The following is a 26411-nucleotide window of genomic DNA, read 5'->3' as shown; positions in this document are numbered from 1 at the left end:
TCCATGGTTGGTCAGCTATGCAGTCCCATCCATGCTGCTGCCTCCTGGGCCAACCTCCACCAACACAACAAACACACACACACACACACACACACACACACACACACACACACACCCCTCACAGCCAAAGCCTCCAAGGACCACACGTTCCCCTCCCCTGACCTTGGGGAAACAGCCACTTTTACCTCCTCTTTCCATGAGTGCAAGCTGAAGCTTGTGGTGTTCAGGAGACCATCCAGGGTCATGGGGAAGGAAAATGGGGGGCTGGGCACACCCACCACAGCCAAAGCCCTGGTACAATCCCCCTGCCAAGCCACTTCTCTGAGGCCCAGTTTCCTTATCTGTGGGAGGAGATGAGCTGGCAATAGCAGCGCTTAAAACACATTGGGTAGAATGGAATCACTGCTCACCTTATGGGCTTTAAAGGGGCCAGGTCTGCCTTGGTTCTTTGGCTTTTGCTTCTGTTGAGGTTGGTTTGTGTGTTTTGAACCCAGGGTGGAGAAACAAGGCATTTCTAGTCTGTTAAACTAATCATCTTAATATTTTATTTTAATTGTAAGGCACCTATTCCCTTTTGTTCCTTTAACAAATCCAATTAAAACAGAGTACATCCAGAATTACAAAATAGATGCTATAAAACCAATAAGAAATCATAATCTTTTGTTATTGGGCCATGTGACCTCCTGGGAACTTTTGCTCCAAATAAAAGTTGAATTCTTATTATCCGCTAGGGGAAAGGGGGGAGTTTGACAGCTAACGGCTTTCCAGGCAGCACATGTGCAGAGCCGAGCCGGTGCTAAGGATAGAGAAGTAAATAATACTAGGAGCAGACAAAGCTATAAATGTGTAATATCCCAGGAAGACACTTAGAGCTGGGGTGATCAAATTAACCAGATAACTGCCAAATGAAGTGAATCTGAGAATTTTTATACAGACACTTTGTTTGCTGCTTTACAGACATGGGGGTGGAAGTTTTGATGTACTGGGAAGAACATTTCCTACAACAGTGCTGGAATAAGGCAGCTGTGCGAGCCCAGACAAACTCCTCATACACACTCCCTTCCCCCGCACCACCCAGAATGGGAGGAATATTCCTACGACAAAGGAGAGTGGTGTGGATGACTGAAATGACAAAGAAGAAGTCACTTTATGAAGACATGGGCATGATGGACCTCTTAGTGTGGGTCTGAGGATGTGTGTGGGCAGGGGCAGGAGTGCAGGGGAGGCATCATTTGACCAGCAGGTGGAGATGACTGCTGTTTGGCAACAGCAGAAGTAGCTTACGAGAGTTTAGACTTTCCAGTGAGCTCACATGGTAATCAAGCTTCTGGCGGTCTGCATACAGCAGCCCCTGAGACAGGCTGCTATAGCAGCCCACAGCCCTCCAGGGCAAAAGAAGTCACTGCCTCTTTGATGAGTACTGGGGAATGCAGTTGGCCAATGTTCCTGGGCAATGCTACGTGAAAAGCCTGTCTTTGCACTCTTGACTTACACTCCACGTGGCAAGGCGTCTACACTGCGTTAATCCTGCAGGGACTGGAGGAGCTGAGGAACAACCAGTTCCTGCCTCCATTGCTGCCCACAGACACATGACCATGAAGTGAACTGGCTCGTGGCATTATGTGTGCCCCATAAACTGTTTCTCTTTCTCTCTTTTATTGTCAATTTCAAGCTCAGTTTAATGACTCCATTAATGCTATTAAAATATTATTAACATTCATATATGTACATATTTAGATATATGCCCACTATATATGATACATCTATGAAAATGAGCATCCTACATGTTGGCCTCTGGGCAGTAGAGTGAGCAGGCAATGGGTCACACTGAAGTGATTTCTTCAAGGACCTTATTTGCCCGTGGTTAGTTCTTCCAAAAGGTCAGTGGGATATCTGCATTACTGAACCTCTGCAGGGACTTTGGCTAAGGCTGGCTCTCTGTTTCTTCACTCTGTTGAGTTGGCTGGTTGCTTCAGCCAGAGCGCACACCATTCTTCATTTAGCAGACTGCCTGGGGGTGGGGGGTGACATTGCAGTTCTCAGGCCAACCCATGCCAAATTAGAATGGACTTGAGCAAGTGTCTCATCACCCAGAGTTCTGGGGACTCCTGACATTACTTGGTTCCAATGTCAGAGATTCCAGCAAAACCAGAACAGCCTTCTTGAGGCATGAAGCCATGGAGGGCCAGTGGCCTTCCTTAATTTCCTGTGCCTAAGTGGGTGTGGCTTTCAGCCTGAGAGTCATAGGTTTCCAGAATGGCTTCTGCTTCTTGAAGGCAGTGGGGAAGAGCAATGTACCCCCAGGATGAGGCATTTGCCACTGCTGGAGCACAGGCAACAGAGGGAGGAGAGAGACAGGTGGCACGGTGTATGGAAAGATTATACACCAGCTTGGGTATCAGACACAACAAGGTTTGACCTTGGCTGTACTCTTTGCTATCTATGTGACCTTGGGAAAGTCACTTAACTTCTCTGAGTCTCAATTCTCTTATTGCAAAAATAAGGTTGACATTTTGCATGGTTGCTCTGGAGATTAGATATACATGAAGGGCCCAGCAGTCTGTTTGAGGCAGTTTCTTTAGTACCATGAATGAATGATGGAGAGAGGCTCTTGACGTTGGCAGTATTTCCAAAATTGATAACAGAACCCCCCCAAACCGTGGAGTCCCTGTAAGATTCCAACCCCTGCTTCTACATCTCTCTCCTGCCATCATCTTCCCATCAGCTCTGCCCAGCGTGTGGTGGAGCTATTGCTGTGAGCTGCACCATCCTCTCTGCACCTCTAATCTCTCCTTTTCTGGCAATCTGTCCTTCTGTCCACAGGGAAGCAAGTCTCATGTTGGGGCAGTTAGTGGAAACAAACTAAAGCACTTTATGTTTATACCCCCAAGGAATCTATATCCCTAAATCTAGGTAACACTGCAGAGCGAGTAGCACAGCACACAGTTTCTGGTCCAGAATGAGCGGTGGACAAGTGGTAATTCTCCAACCTATGTCCGAGTCAAAAGTTAGTGCTGATTTCGGAGGCCTGCTCAGAGGTTCCCAACACAACCATTACACACACAGGACCCACCATGACAGCACAGGTCTCCACCTCCCATGGACTCCATCTGTGAAGATACAGCCCTGCCTCTCTTTAGAAGGAGGCTGCCTATTCTAGAAGGGGCAGAGGACACAGGGAGTGACCTGAAGCCACTCGGGAGGTCACAGCTAGGTGAGCTGGGCTGTTACATGCACAGTAAATATGAGGGTTGGGAGAGAGAACAAATGCACTTACTTTTGAATGAGTGAGCTGTTGAGGGAAGTTTTCATCATTTCCTCTTAAGAGATGAACCACAAGCAAAGGATATTTGTCATCCACATGACATGAAACCTCCTATAAAGCTAGTCCCAAATACTGGCTGCGAAATGGCAGTGACTTTGGGGGTTTCAGTTCCATGTGTCTGTCCTGTATCTCAATGGATCAGTTGAAAGATTGAAATTATTATTGTGAGATTGTATTAGCAAGCTATTTAGAGATGTTAGAGATATAGAAACAAAATCAGTCTTGCCTAAATGTAGTCAAAGATACATGTGTGTGAAGCAACAGACAAATTCTAGTATCATAATAACAAGGGTCTTACAACTGAAAATGCTTGCAAATATTTGGATGGCATTAATATATTGGTTGCCATTACTTTTTTAATTTAGATATCCATGGGGTGTCCTACCATGCTGTTTGATTCACAATGACTAGAGAGAAAAAATTAATTAGAAATTAAAGTAAAACCAACAGATCCACTTTTTCCAAAGTATAAAAGCCAATTGTACAAGAACAAAAACACCCAGTGTATTTAGAAACCTCTTAAATTTGAGCTTCTAAGCTGTTCATGTGAAATGAAATCTATTATCCATCTAGCAACACATAAATGCATTCATTCATCTGTCTATTCACCCCTCTATCTGCTTATCTACTTATATCTTTCTCCCTGTAACTATTAGCTTCCCTTGTGTGGGATGATCCTACTCTGACATTTCAATAATTTTATGAATTGATAATAGGATATCTAGCCAGTTTCAAAAAGATGATCCAAAGATCATTTGTTTCTCCCTTTTTTTTGCCAATTCTTACCCTGGGCAGGAAGTGGCTACACAGAGTTGAATAACACAAGGTGTGTCCCTGGTCTCTGAGATGGGGCTTCTGGCACTGGGTCTGCTTCTAGTAGTACTGGGCAGCTTAGGGTGTCAGGATGGACCCTGAGCCATGCAACATACTCTGCCTTCTATAACCGAGAGCAAGGGTCCCTGCCAGGGCCCCAGGGAGAAGCACAGAGAGGGTGGAAGCTCACCGTGCCCCATCTGGCCCTGGGGCACTGCCTCAGGACCCAGGCTTGCTGGGGAGTACATTATCCCAGTCAGCCCTTACTTTACCCTGAGGTGATTAATGGGCAGGCTCAGAGCCAAAGGGCCCTTTGAAGAGAGGCTCCTTAATGGAGGAGTTCTCTGTATCCAGCTCTGCGTTGCTTCCTCATTACCATTCATCAGAGCTGGGAGGGCTTCTTCTCACAGTGTGGGTGGGCTGTGAGCAGCAGGAACAGCTGGGCCCAACTGGCTGGATCTCCCGTCTGCTGGAAGGACCCCTTCCTGTCCAGGATTCTCTCTAACCCATGCTCAGTGTGATTAGCTTCCCTGAGCTGAATTTTATCTTAGAGTAGAAGAAAACCAAAAGGCGGCCCAGGTTTTGGATGTTCAGGGGAATCTCGTGACCAGAATCAGTGAGGGTCTAGATTTGAACTATTTCAACTTGAGAGCCAGTTTACTGTTTATCTATATTGCCCAGAGGTTTGATATATGGTAGGCACTCAATATGCACATACAGTGAGTGAACAAATGAATGAATACTTCAGTAAGCACACGGACATAGCTTAAATCAGTCACAAACGACTAATACCGACCACAGACAAATGGAAATTTACTAATTGTTTATGCCCATGGGATAGGGTTGCCAAATATAATATAGGACTATGCGGTATTTGGGACATATATATACTAAAAACTATTTGTTGTTTATCTGAAGCTCAAATTTTACTGGGGATCCTGCAATTTTATTTGCTAAATCTAGAAAACCTACCATGGGGAGAAGCCATTGATAAACATCTCAGATGAGTGCATAGGCTTCCGTGATCTCAGTTCATCTCTTTTTAATGAAGATTTCAACTCAAGCACAGTAGACCATTTTTCTGACATGCCAGCTTGTGAACAGCTCTTCCCTGTGGTACACAACATCCCCCTGGCAACACACAAGGGAGGCATACACATTGGACCACAGCAGTGCTCAGTTGCTACCTATTTGGATGTCTTTCCAGGGGTAGAAATGGGTTGTGTGGGGTTGTAAAGTAACAAAGTCACAGACTTCCAATGTGGGACGAGCCAGCAGGCATAGTGAGAGGAACAGAAGTAGAATATGGAGTCCCAACTGTTTTGTAAAGTTTTTTTAAAAAATGATTTTTTAATATGTCTACAGTAAAATTGCCTCTTTGTGCACAGTTCTCTAAGCTTTAACAGATGTATAGATTCATGTAACCACCACCACTGTTAGGGTGCAGGCAGTGACATCACCCCAGAAAACTAATGCGCCTTTCCCTTCTAGTCAAGCCTTTTCCCCACCCCTAATCCCTACAACCACAGATCTGTCTTGCATCTAAAGTTACGGATTTTTTAGAAGGTCACATAAATGAAGTCATTCCATTCATGTAGACTTTTGAGATTTTTTTTTTAATTAGGCAAAGTGCTTTAGGGTTCATCCAAATTGTTGCATGTATCAATAGACTTTGTGCTTAGTAGTATTCCATTACTACAGTCCTCACTTTCCACAAGTGATATGTTCTAAGACCCCCATTGAATGCCTGAAACCACTAGAGTATACTATGTTTTTCCTATAGGAAAACATGCTTATGATAAAGTTTAATTTATGAGTTAGGCACGGTAAGAGATGTACGGCAATAATTCATCACAAAATAGAAAAATTTCAACAATATACTACTCACAGCTTCACAGATAAAAGATTCATTCTTGCTGTAGATGTTAGCCACCTCAACATATGATTTATTTTCTTTCCCAAGTCAAGAACTTTTACCTTTTCACTTAAAGAAAGCACGTTAAGGCTTCTCTCCCTTTGGCATACCTGAATTGGCAGCATCACAGTCACTATTAGGACAGCTACTAAGTGACTAATGGGCAAATCGTGTTTACAGACTGGATCCACTGGACAAAGGGATGATTCAAGGTCCGGGTGGAATGCAGCAGGGTGGCCTGAGATTTCCTCATACTAGTCAGAACAGCAAGCAATTCAAAATGTATAAATTTCTTATTTCTGGAGTTTTCCATTTAACATTTCCAGTCTGCAGAACTAAACACGTGGAAATGGAAACAGCAGATAAGGGGAACTACTGTACAGTATTAGGAATCAACCCACTGAAGGACGTTTATTATTTTCCTGTTTGAGACAATTATGAATAGAGCAGCTATAAACACATGTGAACAAGTTTTAGCGTGAACACAGAAATTTTACTTTTCTAGAGTAAATACTCAGCTGGGGAAATGCCAGATCATATAATAGCTATATGGTTAATTTTATAAGAAATTTCCCAAGTGTTTTCTAAGGGACTGTACCATTTTGCTTTCCCATCAGCAAGGAATGAGAATTCTAGTTGCAGTACCTCCTTACCAAAACTTCGTACTATTGATTTTTGTGTTTGTACATTTCTATGGTAAATTTATCTTTAAATATTCTGGACATTAAAAAAATTGTATTGTTTGCTTTCTTACTGCTGAGTTGAAAAGCTCTTTATAGATTTTGGATACCAGCTATCTATGGTATAAGAGATTTGCACTGTTTCTTAGTCTGTAGCTTGTCACTTCATACTCAACTTTTTTTTTTTTTCACAGAGTTCTTTTTTTTTTTTTTGAGACAGAGTCTTACTCCATCACCAGGCGCCAGGCTGGAGTGCAGTAGCGTGACCTCGGCTCACTGCAACCTCTGCCTCCCGGGTTCAAGCAATTCTCCTGCCTCAGCCTCCCGATTAGGTGGGACTACAGGCACACGCCACCATGCCCAGCTAACTTTTTTGTATTTTTAGTAAAGACAGGGGTTCACCATGTTGGCCAGGATGGTCTCGATCTCTTGATCTCGTGATCCGCCCACCTCGGCCTCCCAAAGTGCTGGGATTACAGCCGTGAACCACCGTGCACGGACTTCACAGAGTTCTTAATTTTGTTCAACTCATTAATGCTATCTTTTTTTTCCCCCATTTATTTATTTTATTGCATTTTAGGTTTTGGGGTACATGTGAAGAACATGCAAGATTGTTGCATAGGTACACACGTGGCAGTGTGATTTTCTGCCTTCCTCCCCATCACCTACATCTGGCATTTCTCCCCTTGCTATCTCTCCCCAGCTCCCCACTCCCCACCGTCCCTCCCCTATTTCCCCTCAACTGCTATTTTTTGTAAACTGTGCTTTTGACTAACTCAAAGTCATGACTTTGTTCTTCATTTTCTTTTCAGTTTTATGGTTTTACATTTTACATTCAAATCTATGATCCATTTTGAGTTAATGTGAATTAATTAGGCCAAGGTTCAATTTTTTGCATATAAATAACCAATTTCAACAATATTTGCTGAAAAGGTCATTGTTTCTCTATTGAACTTTGTTTGACTTTTTGTCAAAAATCAGTTGACCATTTAGCCATGTTTGTGTAGATCTACTTCTGGACTTTACTTTCCGTTCCATTGACCTATGTACCTGTCCCATCACCAATACCACATGCTGTAAATTTTAAAATTGGGAAGCATAATCCCAACTCTATTACTCTTTTTCAAAATTATTTTTCATTTCTAGTTTTTTTCCTTTGATATAAATTTTAAAATCTATTAATTCATATGTGTAAAAAATCCTGCTGTAATCTTGATTAGACCAATTTGGGAAGAATTGACATTAAGTCATCCAATTCATGGACAGGGTATGTTTCTCCATTTATTTAGATCTTCTTTGCTTTCTTACATCAGTATTTTATAATTTTTATTATAAAAATGCTGCATGTTTTTGTTACTTATGTGAAATATGGAAGTATTTTATTTTTTGGAGCATTATTATTTTTCAAAATTCAGTTTCCAATTGTTAATAGCTCATATATGGAAATGCAATGGGGGTTTTGTGTGCTAACCTTATAACCTATGACCTTGTTAAACTCACTTATTAGTTCCAAGAGTGCTTTTTAAATTCTGTGGGATTCTCTATCTGGACAGTCATGTCATCTGTGCATAGGAACGGTTTTATTTCATTCTTTTCTGTCTGCATGCCTTTTATTTTTTTGCATTATTACAATGGTTAGAATTTCCAAAGTATTATTGAACAGACATAGAGTGTGTTCTCTTACCTTATTCTGAAACTTCAAAGAAGAACCTTCAGTCCTTCACCAAATATGATATTAGCTCTAATTTTTTTTGTGGATGGTCCTGTAGCCAGATAAGGAAGAACCTTTCTATTACCAGTTTGCTGAGAGTTTTTAATAACTAATGGATGTTAAATTTGTCAGATGTTTTTTCTGCATAAATTTATAAGGTATTTTTTTCTTTTCAGTCTGTTAATATAGTACATTAACTGATTTCCAAGTATTGAGTAAGCTTGAGTTGTCAATTCTTTTTATATGTTACTGGATTCAATTTGCTAATATTATGTTGAAGATTTTTATAATTACGTTCAAAAAGGTTATTGGTCTGAAGATCTCTTTCTTATATTGTCTTTGTGTGATTTTAGCATCAGGGTAATGCTGACATCAGAAAAGTTGAGAATTGTTCTCTAGTCTATTTTTTTGAAAAAGATCATGTCAAATTGCTAGTATGTCTTTGTAATTGTCTGAATGCTTGTGTCCCCTGAAAATCTCTGTGCTGAAACTCTAACCTCCAATGTGATGGTATTAGAAAGTGAGGCATTTGAGAGGAAATTAGATCAAGAGGGTGGAGACTTCATAGATGAAATTTGTACCCTTACCAAAAGGGTCCCAGACAACTGTTTTGCTCTCTTTCTACCATGTGATGTCATAGCAATCAAACACCTATGAACCAGGTAGCATGCTCTTAACACATGCCAAATCTGCCAATGACTTGATTTGGACTTCCCAGCCTCTGGAACAGAGAGAAATAAATTTACATTGTTTATAAGCCACCTAGTCTGTGGTACTTTGTTACTGTAACCTGAGTGGACCAAGACAGTCTTCTTTAAATGTTTGATGGAATTTAGCAATTCTACCAACATTCTATTCTATCAATAACGTGGGGCTTCGGGTTTTCTTTTCCGAAAGGTTTTCAATGATAAATTCAATTTCTTCAATAAATAGAGGTCTATTTGGGTTTTCATTCCTTCATAAGTATTTAGTAGTTTGTAGTTGATCTTATCTAAGTTCCTCTTTTTTCAGAGTTGTTTGTATTGTTCTCTTATTGGGTTTTAGTAAATCCTCCCTTTAACTCCTGATATTTGTAATTTGGCTTCTCTTTCTTTTTTTTAAATTGTGAATCTGGCTATTTGTTTCATTAATCTTTTCAAAGAACCAGCTTTTTTGTACAATTTCAACTCCTGTAAATTTGTTAAGGTTTGTTTCATGACCTGAAATATAGTCTGTGTTAGTGAATATTCCATATGTACCTGGAAAAGAGTTTGTATTCTGCAATTGCTGGGTAGAGTGCTTTGCAAATGTCAGATTCAGTTGGTTGATGGTAATAGTGAGTTATTCTATACTAGTAATTCTCATCTCCAGGCAATTTTGCTCCCCAGTGGACATTTGGCAATGTCAAGAGACATTATCGATTGTTATAACTAGTGGGCAGCTATTGGCAACCAGTGGGTAGAATCTCCTGGCCTTACTCTGCTAGACATTTTATGATGCACAAGACAGGTCTTCCCACAAGCCCTGTCACCACCCCATGCCTGCTGATAACAAAGAATTATCTGGTCTAAAATGTCAATAGAGCCAAGGTTGAGAAACCCTTTTCCTTGCTGATTTTCTCTCTACCTGTTCTATTGACTGCTGAGAGACAAATACTGATATCTCCAACTCTAATGGTAAATTTTTGCTTTAAATTTTATATTTTTGCTTCATTTAAATTGAAGCTTTGCTGTTTGGTACATGCATAGTTAGGATTTTTTTGTCTCATTGGTTAAATGCTCATTTTATTAATAAGTAATGATCTTCTTCAGCTAAATTTTCTTTTTCTGAAATATACTTTGCCTAATATTAATGAAGTCACTACATCCTTCTTTTAGTGTTTGCAGGGTATGTCTTTTTACATTCTTTTAGTTCAACTCACTTTTATTTATTTAAAGCAGATTTTCTTTATAGATAACATATAATTGAGTCTTTTTCTTTTGTAACCCGTGTCTTTATTAAAAGATTATGGTGTATGAGGTCACTTTCATTTAATGTAAGTATTGCTATGTTTGAATTTCAGTCTATCATTTTAATAGTTGTTTTCTGATTGCTCCCTCTGTTCCCTTTTCCTGCTTTTGTATTATTTTGCTTTCCTTCTTTTGTATTTATTTGAATTTTTAAGGTCTGTTTTATTTCCATTTATACATTTAGTTTTTTACTATTTAACGTATCTTTTTATATATTGCCCTAGTGATTGCTCTAAGGATTAAAGTATACATACTTCACAGCCTTCTTAGAATAAATCTTTCACCACTTCAAAAGCAGTATAAAACTCTTACCACCATATGGGTCTCGCTGCCTTTCCCATTATGCAATAGTTGTCATGTATGACATCTACATACCTTGACAACTGCATCACACAGTGTTATTTTTCTTTCAATCACATACATATTTTAAAGGTATTTAGAAGAGAAAAATACTCATTTACTCAGATATTTAGCATTTCCATTGCATTTCCTTTATCCCCAAAGTTCTAAGCTCCTTTTTAGTACAGTTTCCCTTTCATCTGAAGAACTTCCTTGGGCATATCTTTCACAGCAGCTGAGTTAGTGGCAAAAGCTTTTATTTTTCACCCATCTGAGAATGTCTTTATTTTGCCTTCATTTATAAAGGATACTGTTGCAGTCTGGGTTGAACACCTTCTGAAAAATGCATCCTTAGGAGATTTCATCATTGTGTGAACATCAAAGAGTGCACTTACACAAACCTAGATGGTATACCCTACTACAGATCTAGGAAGACTAGATGGTTTAGCCTATTTCTCCTAGACTGCAAACTTGTACAGCATGTTACTGTACTGAACACTATAGGCAATTGTAACACAAGAGTAAGTATTTGTGTATCTAAACATGGAAGAGGTAAAGTGAAATTACAGTATCATAATCTTATGGGACAGCTGTTGTGTATTCAATCTGTTATTGACCAAAACATCATTATGTGGCACATGACTGCACACACACACACACACATATTTTTAAAGCAGGACTTTTTACTTTTAAAAAGCACCTAGGTCTATAGTAGGCTATACCATTTAGGTTTGTGTAAATACACTCTTTGATGTTCACATAATGAAGAACTCACATCTGCCTTTAAACAGAGGCAGCTCAGGGTGAGTCCAGGGTTGCTACACAACTTTTGGAATCACTTTTCCTGAATTCCTTTCCCATTGCAATCTCTCTGACACTCTGCGACTCCCAGGAGCATCTCTTCTCTCCCGACTTGTTGGTCTTCTGGCTGGATTTTGTTTTCTAAATCTGATGCACACTTCTTGCAACTGTTTTTGCCTCTAGTGCCAAGTGGCAGTAGGGTAGAGAAAACAAAGCAAGCCCCCCGCTCTGAAGACCACAGTTTGATCAAAGAAAATGGTTCTCTTCTCCCAGTTTCTAGGTGCCTGTCTGGATGACTCCAGGGACACAGAGTGGCCTGGGATGAGACAGGAGAGAAGTAAACAAACAAGCAAACAAACAAACAAACAAAAAACAGAACACAAAACAGATTTTCCCCACTGTCTCTGAACCTTAAAACTCCCTTTCCTGTTCCTTGGACCAGAAAAAGAGGCCCTTGTTGGAAATCAGAAATCTTTCTGTCCTCATCTGGTCCAAAGTTTTGTGTTCTGTGCTGCCCTTGAGTCCAGGCCAAGGGAAATGGTTAAGCGGAGAAAAGGGAGTCCAGGAAACTTGTGTCCAGATTGGTCCTTACTTTGAGTTATGGATTTCTTCTCCAATCTGCCTGATACCATTTATCTCAGAATCCCCAGAGTGCCTCCCTGTGCATTCTGCCCAAGGCCTTACTTGCTTTCAGGAGTTTGGTGGGACCAAGTGAGCATACCCAATCTTAACTGGACTTGGACTCCACTTTGCTTATTAAGCTGCTTTATCCAATCTGGCTTCTCACAGCTGAGTGATATAAACAGTTCCATATTGATGAATATGGTGCTGGCTCTGGAAACCAGCCAATTATGCCTGAAAGTGGGGGGTCCACCATTTTTAAAGAATAGGGTCAGCTGACAAGGCCTCTGTAAATGAACATCATTGCTGCCGAGAGCTAAAAATTCTGTCGTTGGTTTACTGTGGAGACCACCATCTACCCCAGAGGGCTGTGATCCAGCAGGCCTTGCACAGGGTGGGACCCTGTGACCCTTCAGCTACGAGTGGTGATAGTGGGATCTACACTTAGCACAAGTGTGAGACAGGCTTGTACACATTTCTCTTTGACACTGAGCATTCCTGGGTGAGGAAAACCTGTGACAATATGCTTGCACAGCCTGATTGCTCAATATGCACATGCTATATGAACTTGGGTCACAATAAAAGGTGTAGGTGATAAAGTACAGAAACTGTAGAGCACCTCTCTCAGCCCATCCCTGCAGGGAACAGAGGCAATGCAACTTTGTGTCTCCCAAGGGCATACTTTTGCCTAGTTCGGGAATCTTGGTCCAAAAAAAAAAAAAAAATTTGCAAGCACGAGGCACTGAGTTGTTGAAAAGAAAATGGGTTCCCAGAACCTAACAGAGCAGAGTTGCATCCTCTTCCTGGCTGCAGACCTTCCTCACTTCTGAGCCTTGGTCTCTCTATGATGGGGTAATGCTGTGGATCTTGCTGTTGAGGTTTAGAAACAATATGTATAGCAATTTTTAATAACTAACATTAATCAAGCTATTACTATGCACTAGGCACTGTTATAAGTGCTTTATAGTATTGGGTAATTTACACTGCCTCAGAGCTCTATAAGAGCGTCTGTTTTCACAAATGAGGAAACCCAAGCACTGGGAATTTAAGAAGATTGTGAGTAGCAGAGCTGGACTTCTAAGCCAAGCATACAGAAGACAGAATCCCCATCACATCACACCGACATTCTGTTTCCCCACACTGAGGCAGTCATGGCGATTTATCAAGTGTCTGTGCAGAGGAGTTGAAGTCCATTGTGAAGGATGTGAGAGGAGGAGGGAAGGGGTAGGAGACGGAAAAGACAGCATTCTCCGTGAGCTTTGCCAGTACCCACCATCCCCCTGTGTGCTCATGAGGACACTCAAGCACTGGGAATTTAAGAAGATTGTGAGTAGCAGAGCTGGTGCACCCTGGTACCCCTGAGCTGAACAACAGGCTTTTCTGCATGACTCCTGTTGCACTGTAGCCCGGGCCTGACTAGTTCCTCTGAGCCCATGAAGGAAAGAAGGATGTGAGAAGTAGATCTTAGTACCCACACTATTCTGTAAGATCCAGGCTTCTGTTGGCTTTGAAAACTCAGCAGGCCCTCCCCGGAAACTTGTATGATAACTTAAGGAAAGCCTAGCTTTATGTGGGGGTCGAGAAACGGGCATATATCCAAGAACACATACACACACATGACTGTGGGTGGGGGCATATGGGAAAGTCCAGGACAGTGGAGGGGATTTATAGTCAGGGCCCGGCACAGCTAGGGGGACATGTAGTGTCCTTCAGGCCGACCCTGCACTTCCTATTTAAACAACCAAGAAATTAAAATCTGAAGAAGGCACATAGTTTGCTGACAATCTATGGCTAAGCTGGGTCCACTTCGCCCTGACTTCTCTCCGCCATCCTCTTTCTTGCTTTTAAAATCATTAGAGAGTGAAGCGTCATGATGTGGGGGAGCCCAGTGCCCTCTGGCATCTTCTAACCAGATGTTTTCTTATCTTTCAGCAGTTTCTCATGATTTTTCCTCACACTGATAACTATCCAATCAGAACAACAAACTTCTATCACCCACTTACTAAAAGAACATGGCTAAGGGTGGGAAAGGCCCCAAGGGCAAGAAGATTACCCTCAACGTGGCCAAGAATTGCATCAAAATCACTTTTGATGGGAGAAAGCGCCTTGACTTGAGCAAGATGGGAATTACCACCTTCCCTAAGTGCATCCTGCGCCTCAATGACGTGGATGAGCTGGACCTTAGCCGGAATCTGATCAGGAAGATCCCTGACTCCATTTCCAAGTTCCAGAACCTCCGGTGGCTGGACCTGCACAGCAACTACATCGACAAGCTGCCTGAGTCCATCGGCCAGATGACCAGCCTGCTCTATCTCAATGTCAGCAACAACCGGCTGACCAGCAACGGGCTGCCTGTGGAGCTGAACCAACTCAAGAACATCCGCACTGTGAACCTAGGCTTGAACCACCTGGACAGCGTGCCCACCACGCTGGGGGCCCTGAAGGAGCTCCACGAGGTAGGGCTCCATGACAACCTGCTGAACACCATCCCCACGAGTATCTCCAAGCTCCCGAAGCTGAAAAAGCTCAACACAAAGCGGAACCCCTTTCCAAAGCCAGACGAGTCGGAAACGTTCATAGACTCCATCAGGAGGCTGGAGAATTTGTATCTGGTGGAGGAGAAGGATCTGTGTGCAGCATGCCTGAGAAAATGCCAAAATGCCCGGGACAAGCTGAATAGAATAAAGACCATGGCCATGACAACGCCGAGAAAGGCCATCTTTTCCAACCTGATCTTACCCAATTCCACGGCCAAGGAGTCCCAGGAAGACTGGAGGTGACTGGGACCCTGACCCTAAGGCAGGAGGGGAAGAGAGATGGAGGGAAGGGGGCAGTGGGCTGCATCCACAGGAAACCAAGGCTCCCCTGTGACTGCAACAGCTCTTCCAGCCAAGCCCATAAAGCTCCTTTCCCTACTTCCTTGGTGTGTGATTGTGTTGATTGAAGGGCTTTCAGTTCCTTGCCATTGCACACATTTCTCTCTCCTCTGCACAAGCACTCACAAGTACAGGCACAGTGAGTCAGGAAGGGGCTATCCATGTTCGTCCTACTCTTGTCCCCAGAGTTCTATGGCCTACTGCTGTCTGGGCAGCTAATGCTGCCACACATTGACTATTGCTGGCATTTCAGAACCAACCACCAGCTCCCAAATGTGGAGCTATTTACTGGAAATGGTTTAGGTCTGGGATTCAAAGGCAGGAAATCTCAGAGCATGAGTTTGTAAGAGAGTAGATGAGTACTGGGTCTTGGGTAAGGAACAAAGATGGGCCACAGAAATGGGCAGGTTTTATCATTAAGACATCAATAGGCAGAAAGCCTCTTGGCCCAAAGCAATGCTTTCTCTCTGAACTGAGCTTGTATAACTTCCTTTAGGAGCTTTCTTGACGAAACCTGCAGACCTCTGACTGGCTGTGAATTAATGAAGTCACACTCCCATCCCATTACATTCATCATTTTTCCAGACCCTCATGGGAGGAAGGAAAGAATGGGGGCAGGTATGGGTTGGTGCATTCAGTAAATCAACACCTTACTTGGCACCATGCTAGGTGCAGGGGCCATGTCCAGCTGGGGAAAGTTTGGCTTGCCTGGTGCAAGCTGAAAGGAGAGAGCAGCTGAAAGGAGATGGGCAGAGCACCATTGTCTGAGGAACTTGGGGGATCAGGATCGAGGATGTGCAGGGCTGGCCTGGCAGAGAGAGAAGTCCAAGATTCTGAGGTTGGACAGATCTAGGTCCAGGGCAGCTTTGCTTTTGACTTGGCATCCCCTTGGACACCTAACATAGCTTTGGTCCCCTTATCCATGAAGTGGGAATAATGCCATACCTAACTAATTCCAAGGGTTCTGTGCCTCTAAAACAGGCAGCACATGGAGAACGTACTCAGCAGAAGCCAGCGCTCTTCTAGAATCGTAACTTGGTTCATTTCAAAGCCAAAATACTACTTCGAAATACTACTACTACACACTAGATATTTTGATAGAAAATGACAGCAGTCAAGTCAATCCTCACAATAGCTGATAACCTTCTCTGACCTCACTATGTACCACATTCTCATATCTTCACGTGCGTAAAAGAAAAGAATCAAGAGTGATACCTTGAGGGAGACTTTGTTTTCCCACAAGACTTTCCTATGTTGGTGGAAAGTTTGCTGAGTGGATGGCGAGAAGCACTGAGAGGCATCCGTCAGTGACGTGGGATTAACTATCTTCCTCCTCACACTGTCAGCCACAGCAGACGGCACACTTCACTTCTTCACTCCTTGCTGCTTACTTCCTCTGTGATGCTTAGCTATGACAACCCTATCATAGTTCTAAAACCTTGGGAGATCTAGGTTCAACATTTTCACTTTAGTTTTTCCCTTTATTGTTTTTCACTGTAGAAGTAACAGAACCCCAACACACTATTAAATATAGTAGATTAAAGCATCCATCATTCTACAGGGTAAGCCAATTATAGCACTTCCGTCATTTGTGTCCTGCTTTGAGACCCATGCTCTTACCTCGTGTTAATAACCACACTTTAAAACGTCTGCAAGATAGTATTCTTGTGGATACACATAACTATAAGTTACTGTTGAGCCTTTAAGTTATTTACAGTTTTTCACTAATGGGAATGGTCTTGTGATGAGAGCCTGTATAACTAAAACATTTAAAATTATTTTGAATTATTTCCTTGGCATAGCTTCATTATTGGAAATATCATGTTAAAGGGTGAGTTTTAACAATAATGTTTATATATGCCATCAAGTAGCTCATAAAAGGTTTACCCATATTTATATGCCTGCCAGTAATGTAGCAGACAACCCATTTCACAGCATCCTTGCCACCACTGAGCACTGTCCTTCACATTTTTATTTTCACTTAATGTCTGAAATGACTCATGAGAAGCCCTTCTGAAGCTGAGGGGAGCAACCGTGCCTGAGACATGTGTGATGAGTCGCCATGCTGTAGGTACAGGAGCCACCACTAGCCTGCCGGGCCCTGGGCATGTCCACAGGAGAGCCAGTCTGCTATTGCAGTCACTTCTCCTCTGATCCAAATGGGATGGAGTCCAAGCAGAGCTATACGATCAAGATAGAGAGTGCTGGAGAGCTACATGATGACTTCCCAACACTTTTTATTTAGAATTAATTTTCCCTCCTTAGGTATTCAAAAGGATCAGCAAAGGAGAGAAGTTAAGAGAAACATCAAGGTTACAGATCCCACGTGGTGCCCAGGGTGTGCCGGTGCACGCCCTCCCGCCCCTGCCGCAGCACACTCCTTGCTGTGCTGGGTCCTCGACACCCTTCCTTGCTGCCAACTGCTTGGCTGGCCTGACCCTCCAGCCTTGCCCTGGGGTTTTATCATACTTTCCCTCTTATCATACATCTGAGGAAAGCATTTCAAGGGCATTTAACTTCACCAGGATTCAGACATACACAGGCAGTGGGCTAGATTTGCCTCAGAACGCGTTCAAGTCAGACACCTCTTTAGCCAGGAAATGCTGGCAGCGGGATGAAGCTGACTGGAGACAGAGGCCAGTCAGGAGGCGTCTTCTGCACTCTATTTCCTTTACTGCCAAGGAAAAGGTTTGATGTTGGTGCTCCTTCATGCTCTAAAATACCTCAGTCACCTTTACTTCTTGGAAATTGTATTAAGCATAAAGATACTTCATAGGAAAGCCTTGGGGGTTCTCTTTCCTCAAATAGAACAAAATCCCTATTCACACTACCTTGACCATCCTGAAAGCCAGGCATCACCTTGGTGAGCTGGCCTGACCTCTGCCCTTTCTGTGTTTGCCCCTGTGGCCTGGAGCAATTACCTCAGCTTTTGTATCTCCATCCCCAGGATACACTCAACATCTGCCTAGAGTAGCTATGGCACAAACTTGAAGACTACTCGTAACAGAATAAATAACTCTGAAGAGGAGAAGCCCCCAGTTAGCAGAAGACAGAGTGGCAAGTGGAATCTTCTGGAGAGCGGGCTCGCCGGAGCTGGCTAAGCCAATGACTTGCTTCTCAAATTTACTTCACCTCCCTTGGCTTTAGCCCACCTGTGTGTAAAAATGACTTTAGGAAATAGTTGATGTGGTTTTTAAAATGAATATAGAGAAAAAAAATTAAGAAAACTATAGATTACATATTATAGATAATTATCTAAGACTTTAAGACTTTCGTTCCATATTTGTATTATCCTTCTCCCACAGTGCAAATCTGCATTACAAACATCACTGAATTTACTCACTTGCTGAATCCTACAATAGATACAATGCAGTACTGGAATTGCTATGACAACACCACCAACAACAAATGAAGAAGTTCAAAATTCCTTTGCCATTCTTCTCCTTTAGAATATATCCCATTCAGGGTGTTATAATCCAAAAGCTGTATTCAAAATCACTTGAATCATTTTTTTTCTCTCTGTGTAATTATATAATCTAGTTTGCATACAGTTAAGTGTGTCTGTTTGTATTTACTTTTGTGTTCCTTCCATTCTTGCTTTTTACTGTTTTTTCAATATATGAAACATTAACATCCTTCGAAAGTAGAAAAAAAAAAAGCCTTTAAGACTTAAAAGGCTTACTGCCTCTACATTTCACTCAGCCTGGTACATCTCAATGCCAGTAGTCTGTGATAAGTTACATAGGCATCATGAGATACTGATATGGTTTGGGCATTTGTCCCCGCCAAACCTCATGTTGAGATTTGAGTCTCAACGTTAGGAGGTGTTTGGGTCATGCGGAGGGATCCCTCATGAATGGCCGGGTGCCATCCTCTTGATAATGAGTGAGTTCTCGCTGTATTAGATCCTGTTGAAAACTGATTGTTAAAAAGAGCTTGGCACCTTCCTCTTCTATCTCTCTTTCTTCCTGTCACCATGTGATGCCTTTTCCCCTTCATCTTCCACCATCAGTGGAAGCCCCTATACCCGCACCAGAAGGCAATGCTGGCGCAATGCTTCCTGTACAGCCTGCAAGAACCATGACCCAAATAAACTTCTTTAGTTATAAATTGCTTAGTGTCAAGTATTCCTTTGTAACAATGCAAATGGATTAAGACAGACACCTCAGGCAACTCCAATTTATACAAAAAGTTATATAGAAAAATATGCTGAAAATACTACAGATAAAGTAGAATTTATCAAATATTTCAGTGGTACATAGGTAGGCAGGAAAAAGAAAACAGAGAAATGAACAACAGGAAAAAACAGAAAACAAAAAATAAAATGGCAGACTTGTATTCTAATATTTTGATTATTACAATAAATGTAAATGATCTGCTTTATTTGTAATGACCACAAAATGGAAACAACCAAATATTGCTCAATGCACAAATTGTTAAACAAACTCTGGTATATTCCTATCATGGAATACTACTCAGCAATAAAAAGGAACAGACCATTGGTACACACAAGGACTTGAATGTATCTCAATGGCACTATTAGCAAAGAAAAAATGTCCATCTGCAAAAGTCACTTAATGTATGATTCCATATACAGAACAGTCTCTAAATGATAAAATAATATACATCAAAAACAGATTCATGATTCTCAGGATTTAAGGATGGTGGGGGAAGACAGGGGCAGGCATGACTGTAAAGTGGTAGCACAGAGGTATCTTTGTGGTGATAAAATAACTGTGTATGCCGATAGTGATGGTAGTTACTCAAATCTATACGTGATAACATGACAAAGAACTATGCATATACATGTACCAGTGTCAATGTCCTGGTTCTGAAATTGTACTATGGTTATGTAAAATGTAACCATGGTGAGGGGGATATTAAGTGAAAGATGTATGGAGCCTCTCTACTATTTTTGCAACTGTGAATCAATATTTTGAAATAAAAATTAAAAAAAAAAACAATCTTACAGCCTAAATGTAACAACAATCAACAATCAACAGATCCTTATGCATCTGCCCAGTGCTGATTTATGAGGCCCTATGGCAAGCTTAAAGTGAGAATCGGACACGCCGAGTCAGCCTAGAGATGCAATTCAGGCACAGAGTAAGGGAATTCAGGCACCTTAACCTCGGCTCACCTGACTAATCTAAAATTAGCCATTGTTGATCTTATTCTTGCAGATTCCTGAAAGTGTTGCTAAAATAAATAGAAACTGCATGTATTCTCTATGTCCCAGGTTTTCTGGAGGTAGCTGGACATAGGTGGCAACTAGGATGGGGAAAACCTTGAATCAGTGGGTTGCTCATTGCCATTCCAGCAATGTGGCTGGGTGGAACTGGAAGGAAAGGGGGCAGGCTTGCTGCAGAGACTGGGGCTTGCATCAGGCTTTTGCCCTGGAAGGATCTGAGGTTACGGCTAAGGATATAGCAGAGACGAGGCATGAACCTAGTACAGCCAGACAAAGATGAATGTGGAATGGGGCCAGGGCCAAGGTCTAAGCATGACCTAGGCAGAATGGCCAGGTCTCGGATGCCCATGGCCCACGGAGCCAACTGTGTGGACAAGCTCCTAGACACTGCAGCACTGGCTGTCACTCTCATTTTGAGTTTGCAGCCAGGTGCTGTTCAGCTCTGGTTCCAGTGACTCCACTCTCGACACAGAATATGAGTAGTTTGATCTCCACAGTTGCACTCCCAGGGCTTTACTTCAGCAAGAAACCCAAGGACCATGCTTCTCCGCTCAGTGGTGGAGCCGGCACTACCTTTGCCAGTTAAGCAACTGTGTACCTTACAGACCTGTAGCCAACGGCATGAATCTCTAGGGGGCAAGAGTGAAGGAGGAGAAACGCTAGGGCAGGGAACTTGAGCTTTAGCTTCCTCACAGCTAACTGTGGTGTCTCTGGGGTGCGGTTAATTATCACAGAAGACCATATTCTGATGGGAATTGCGCAGGTTCTTATGGTTGGTTTTCTAAATTCTTTGTCTTTCATTATTTTTCAAAGAAAATCTCTAAAGAAAACAATAAACTGAAAATGTTCAGCTGTAAAACTTTGCATCCCCAAAAGAATTTCATCCTAAACATTATATATAAAGAGTGTACACAACTAAGAAATGATTTCGGCAACTGCAAATACTCAGGTACAATCAGGCCCTGAATATAAGCACCACCTCACACCCAAAAGATTTCTCCAGCGGGGACACTTTTGCCTCAGTGATACGGATGTTTCAGTTTATCCAAAAATATGTGCTGAGCCCAAGAGAGATTTGAGGAAAAGAGAACCAGACAGGCATCCCAGCCTTGTATTTCTCTGAGTGTTTTAAACTCTGGGCTCAGTATGAACTGAGGTCATTAGAAAGCAATGTAACTGAGACAGGTTATGTTAGCTTCCCAAAGAAATGCCTGTACAAAAATAAGTTCAAATGATAGGCTCCTGTTCCTGCAGAGAACTGATACAGAGAATTATATTTCCCATCACTCTTTTTTGTATATTTTATTAAAAAGGAATCACCACCACTGGTACCCACAATTCCTTACAGAAGAACCAAATTTGCTATTCAGCACAAAAAGAAAGTATGTTCCAGAAAAAAAAAAAATTCGCAAAAGCCTGTTTCTTATTATCTATCCTTGGAAAATAGTATAAGCCAACATGATTGTTTGTTTTACTTTTCTTAGTCTCAGGACAATTAGAGTAACTAAATCACTCCAAATGATCACATCTATTTTTTCCCTTTTAAAGGAGTGTTGGGTTGTTAAAGGATGGTTGTACCCTGTTTAATTTTGAAGCTGTCTGTAGCCCTTTATGGAAGGGCATGAGTACATTTCAGTGTGAGGATGTGTGTTTATCCACAAGTGCATTCCAGCTAGCTGCCCCCTTTCCCAGCAGCTCCTGCCTTCGTTTCTCCTTTTCTGATTGGTCCTCTCACATCTTAAAGATCCTGCCTATATTCAACACCACAGAGCAGGACTCATCCAGCAGCTCTAGCTGGCATATGTTAAAAGGCCCTGTCGGCCTGCAGAACCTTGCACCCCACAGAAGTCTGAACAGGCTGCCATGCTGTCTTCAAATGGTTCAGTCCTGTACCATGGGGACAGGATTCATGCAGACTTTGCAAGTATTTTCCACTTGGAATCCAGGCTCAGAGAGCCTCCTTAGTATATATACAGTTATGAAGGCAGCCATTGTCACCAAAAGCCTCAGCAAAACTCTGACACCAAAAGCTCTGGCTTCTGTACATGTGGAATGGTGTCCAAAGGAGCCATATGGGTTATCGAAAGCTGAGGTTCAGGACACGAAAATCTGTAGCCTAGGCCAAGAGTCATGACTCTGTTGAAAATGCTTAGAATGGCACACACACCTCCTTTATAGGTAAGAAGTCCACATTCACTAGAGTGACTAACAAGTAGCTAGGCATTTTTCAAGACTCATTCTATGATTATTGCCCCCAGCTATCAAAAGAAAAATAATCAGCTTCATTCCAGGCACATGGCAGTAGCCAGCCAAGCCCTCCTAAAGCTGAGGGCTACCACTGCCTTCCCACCCTAGAGTTCCTGAAGCCACAATTGGGCTGGCAAGAGAAGGGCTGGAGAGGGGGGCACCCTGAGGAGCTGAGAGCAAGGAGAGCCACCTGCTTTTAATCAGTTGTTCTGTTAACAGGCCCAAACACACATCAGGTGATTCTAAAACCAGGATGAAGGATTACAATTTATTGGGCACCTACTACAAGCCCAAGTCAGCTTGATCCTGAAGCCCAGGGCTGACTGTTTATTTAGCACAATCTCACCACATCCCCTCGCTGCATGGGTGGCCTCAGAGCCTAGGGCTGGGACTCTGTGGGGTGTCCGCATTTCACTCAGGTTCTCCTTCCATGAGCTGAGACGAGCATTCCTCTGGAGCACCATGTACTTTCCCTAGTTGACTCCAGAAGCTTCCCCAAAGGTCTCCAACCTGGAGCTGTGCTGAGACTGTGTCCAGCGTGACCCAGCATAGCCCTGGAAGACCCTTCTCCAGTGGGATCAGGTAGCCATGATGGCAAAAATAATCACAATGGAAATAAAATCAGAATGGAGCTCAACTGTCCCACAGAAGCAAGCTAGTACACAGGGCGGCACTGCAGGTCATCATCAACCTGTGGATGAGTAAGGAGTCATCTCCAGACATCTGACTCATTCACAGAGCATCATCTTCCTCCAACCTGACAATCATTTCTGAGGGGCCTCCAACTTAGTGGACACATCTGGGGGTGAGCAGCTCTTCTGCATTCCTCCCTCTGCCCCTCCTCTACCTGCCCATCTCTATTTGGAGTAGAGGGTATGTGGAGGAAGGTATGTGTTTCCGGGAAAGGCATCACTAAGACTCTGAGGACAAAGGACAAAGAATGGACAGAGGGCTACCCATAGTCATAGGGACAGCTGTGTTGTCGCTGAGTGACATTACAGAATAGGTTCATCCAAGGGTGAGCTGCAGAGACAACAGGGCCCAGTGAAGTGGTGTGTGTCACAGTTGACACAGCCTTGCTCCAGGGAGAGAGAAAGCCATGTGCAACCCATGAGTGCTGTGGCATGGAACTTCCTTCTGCATGGAGCTGTGAGTAGACCTGCTTTTGTTGACACCTCAGTGCTCACCTCCTTGTGGATAACAGAACCTTGATTCTCTCAAAGAACCACAATCCCCTCAATTTGGTCTATGTAGTTGGGTGAGACTGACCCTAACCCCAGAAGCTGGGTGGGCGCATCTCTCTTACCCGGCCAATGAAAACATTTGATTGGTTCTGGGATTCTGGGATGGGCATGTAATTAACCTAACTTGCGAAAATGGCAGTTTGGAAAGTTTCGCTAAAATTACCGGGATAGAGCATGTGTGGTGTGTGCTGGGATTCCTGTATGATTGACTGTCAGTCTGTAGCTGTGGGAGCATGCATGCCCCTGTGCTGAGAATGTCTACTGAGAATGGAGCCCGTCCAAGCAAAATCTTCCCTGAGAGAGGGAGAGCCGCCACTTTCTGCAGACTCATTCTGCCTAGAGGTCCAGCCATGCCTGCAGCCAGATCACTTTTGACCCTCATGTAGATGTGATCATGAATCCTCTTTTTTTGCTTCAATTAGTTTGAAATAGCTTCTACCTTGCACTGAATAGTGCTAAGAAATCTAAGTGGGAACATAAAGGCTTATATGGAACATAAACAATATGAGATCAGCAGCACTGAGATTCAGCAGATATGCACAATTAGGACTATCCTGTTGTTAATTATTGAACTATGCCCATTACAGTTGTTAAACAGCCATCCCAACTGCAGCGACCCACTGTGGCCCGGGTCCCCTGGATCATACCCTGGCATGCCTTGGACTCCACCACAATCTATAAACCAAAGGGTAAGTGCCTGGCACAATAGGAGCCTCTGCTGGCAGCCTCTGCAACAGGTCTATTGAAGGTCATCAATGACTCTTAGGTTTCAAAGCTCAATGGTCATTTCTCAGTTCTTATCCCACTTGGCTTATCAACAATACTTGACCACTCCCACCTTGAATCACTCTACCTGGCTTCCAGGACATCTTTCACACCTGCAGTTTCTACTACCTTTCTGGCTACTTCTCCATTTCTTCAGCTGGCCCTGCCCATGTCCTTACCCTCTAAAGGTTGGTGTGCCCAGGGCACAGTCCTCTGACCTCTTTGCCACGTGCATGCATTCTTGATAATCTTACCCACTCTCATGACTTTAAACACTATTCCAAATTTATGTCTCACCTGAACCTCTCTCTTGAAGCCCAAATTCATATGCCCAATAGCCATCATGATGCCTCCACCTGGATGTATGATAGGCATGTCGAAATTCACATGTGGCCCTACAGCCACTCTTCCTGTGATCATACTGGTTTAATTTTCCAATTGCTGAAGCATAAATTCTCCATCTTAGTCCTCTCTCTCATGCATGCATTTCCTGCACTTGATTTGTCATCATATCCTATCAAATGTATCTTTAAACATGTCCATCATCTGATCACATCACACCATCTTTGCTGTCATGTTCCTGATCCAAGCCACCATCCTCTCTCACCTGGATTACTGCAATGGCCTCCAGCAACAGCTTCCTAACTAGTCTCCAGCTTCTGCCTTTGACCCACCACAGACTACTCTTGGCACAGCAGCCAGAGTGATTCTTATCAATATGTCGGTTCACGTCATCCCTGCTCAAAACCCTCCAATGCTTCCTGTCTATTTGAAATAATAATAACACCATAATCTTGCACCAACTACCCTCTGTGACCTCCCTCACCTCCACCCCAACTAACTCCCTGCACTCCACTTTTACAGGCCTCAGCCACGCCCTGCTCTTCCCTGGGTCTAACACATTCTTTTCTCAGTTAGTTGCATAACTTTTTCTCCACTTTGCCCAAGTCTTAATTCAAAGAGTATTTCCTTGATAAGGGCTTCACTTGCCACCTCATCTAAGATTTCAGTGCCTACCTCTATCTGCTTGGTTTTTTACACTTACACTTATAATTATCTAATATTCTTTATGGTTCACTCATTTATATTGGTTTATGTCTATCCTCATGAAAATGTGAATTCAATAAGGACAGGAGACTTTTATTTTTTACTATTTTGCTTGTTCTGTCAAGCAGCAAATACCAGGTATTGCACACTATTGATAAATGATTTTGAAGGAATTGGCGAGACCCATTTTATACTGATTGTAAATATCTTGAATGTCATTCCTGGGATTCCCTCTTGCTTGGCCCCCACAGATTCCTGGAGAAAACCAGCAACCATCTTTTTCTATTCTCACCCCTAAATGAAATAAAAATACCGACTGATCTCTAAGTGGACTTCAGAGAACTGGGTAGCTGTAAGAAGGACCTGGGGGAGGGCCAAGCAATCTGTTCACTGGGAGAGATGCCCCATGACAGAGATGCCTAAATTAACGTCTGATTTGTACACCACCATATATGAAGTTAGCTTCTAAGCATTCAGAAACCCTCATCACAGGAGGAACAGCCCTGGGGTTGCTCACACACCCCCACGGGAGGGCCTGACCTCCAAGGTTGTGCCTGACTCCACACCTCTGTGCCACCTGCCCAGTCACCATAGGCAGAGGGTGGTTTCCTGCCATTTAGGTCTGAAAAAGCCACAGAGCATGTGGGACTTCAAGTCTGTTCACAAAGGTTTAACTGGCAGAAGGAATTTCAGGAGTAGGATGAAGGATGTACAGGAATAGGAGACAGAAAAATCAGGGAAACAGATGGGCATGCTCTTGGCAGGACTTCTTTAGAGAAGGAGGAGGTGAGGAGAAACATCAAAGCCAAGGCAGTGCCATGCCCAGAGAGCATGGCTGCCCGCCATTA

At 42.8% G+C, this 26411-nt stretch overlaps 2 protein-coding genes across 5 annotated transcripts in view; one reads left to right on the top strand and one right to left on the bottom strand.

Annotated features, from left to right (window-relative positions):
- The window catches only part of WDFY4 (WDFY family member 4), a 307995-nt gene that overhangs the window by 54197 nt on the left and 227387 nt on the right, over positions 1-26411 (bottom strand). The window lies entirely within an intron of this gene.
- LRRC18 (leucine rich repeat containing 18) lies at positions 7476-26405 on the top strand. 2 transcript variants are annotated; one of them, XM_017504673.2, is made up of 2 exons: positions 7476-14969; positions 18375-26405. In XM_017504673.2, exons 1-2 carry the CDS (start codon positions 14206-14208, stop codon positions 18400-18402), a joined length of 792 nt encoding a protein of 263 aa, XP_017360162.1. In that variant the 5' UTR covers positions 7476-14205; the 3' UTR covers positions 18403-26405. The 2 variants fall into 2 exon arrangements, with proteins under 2 accessions (XP_017360162.1, XP_017360163.1); XM_017504674.2 differs by lacking the exon at positions 18375-26405 and adding an exon at positions 18017-18368.

This window comes from Cebus imitator, unplaced genomic scaffold, assembly GCF_001604975.1.
Source record: "Cebus imitator isolate Cc_AM_T3 unplaced genomic scaffold, Cebus_imitator-1.0 Scaffold326, whole genome shotgun sequence".
In the NCBI taxonomy this organism is placed as follows: Eukaryota; Metazoa; Chordata; class Mammalia; order Primates; family Cebidae; genus Cebus; species Cebus imitator.
The sequence above is the reverse complement of the archived record's forward strand: the minus strand, read 5'-3'. Positions and strand labels throughout refer to the sequence as shown.

What these genes read in the sequence shown, in the direction of transcription:
- LRRC18 (XM_017504673.2), top strand. Translation starts at nt 14,206, where the DNA reads ATGGCTAAGGGTGGGAAAGGCCCCAAGGGCAAGAAGATTACCCTCAAC. An exon ending in GAGTCCCAGGAAGACTGGAG is followed by an intron (nt 14,970 to 18,374) that starts GTGACTGGGACC and finishes CTTCTCCCACAG; the next exon opens with TGCAAATCTGCATTACAAAC.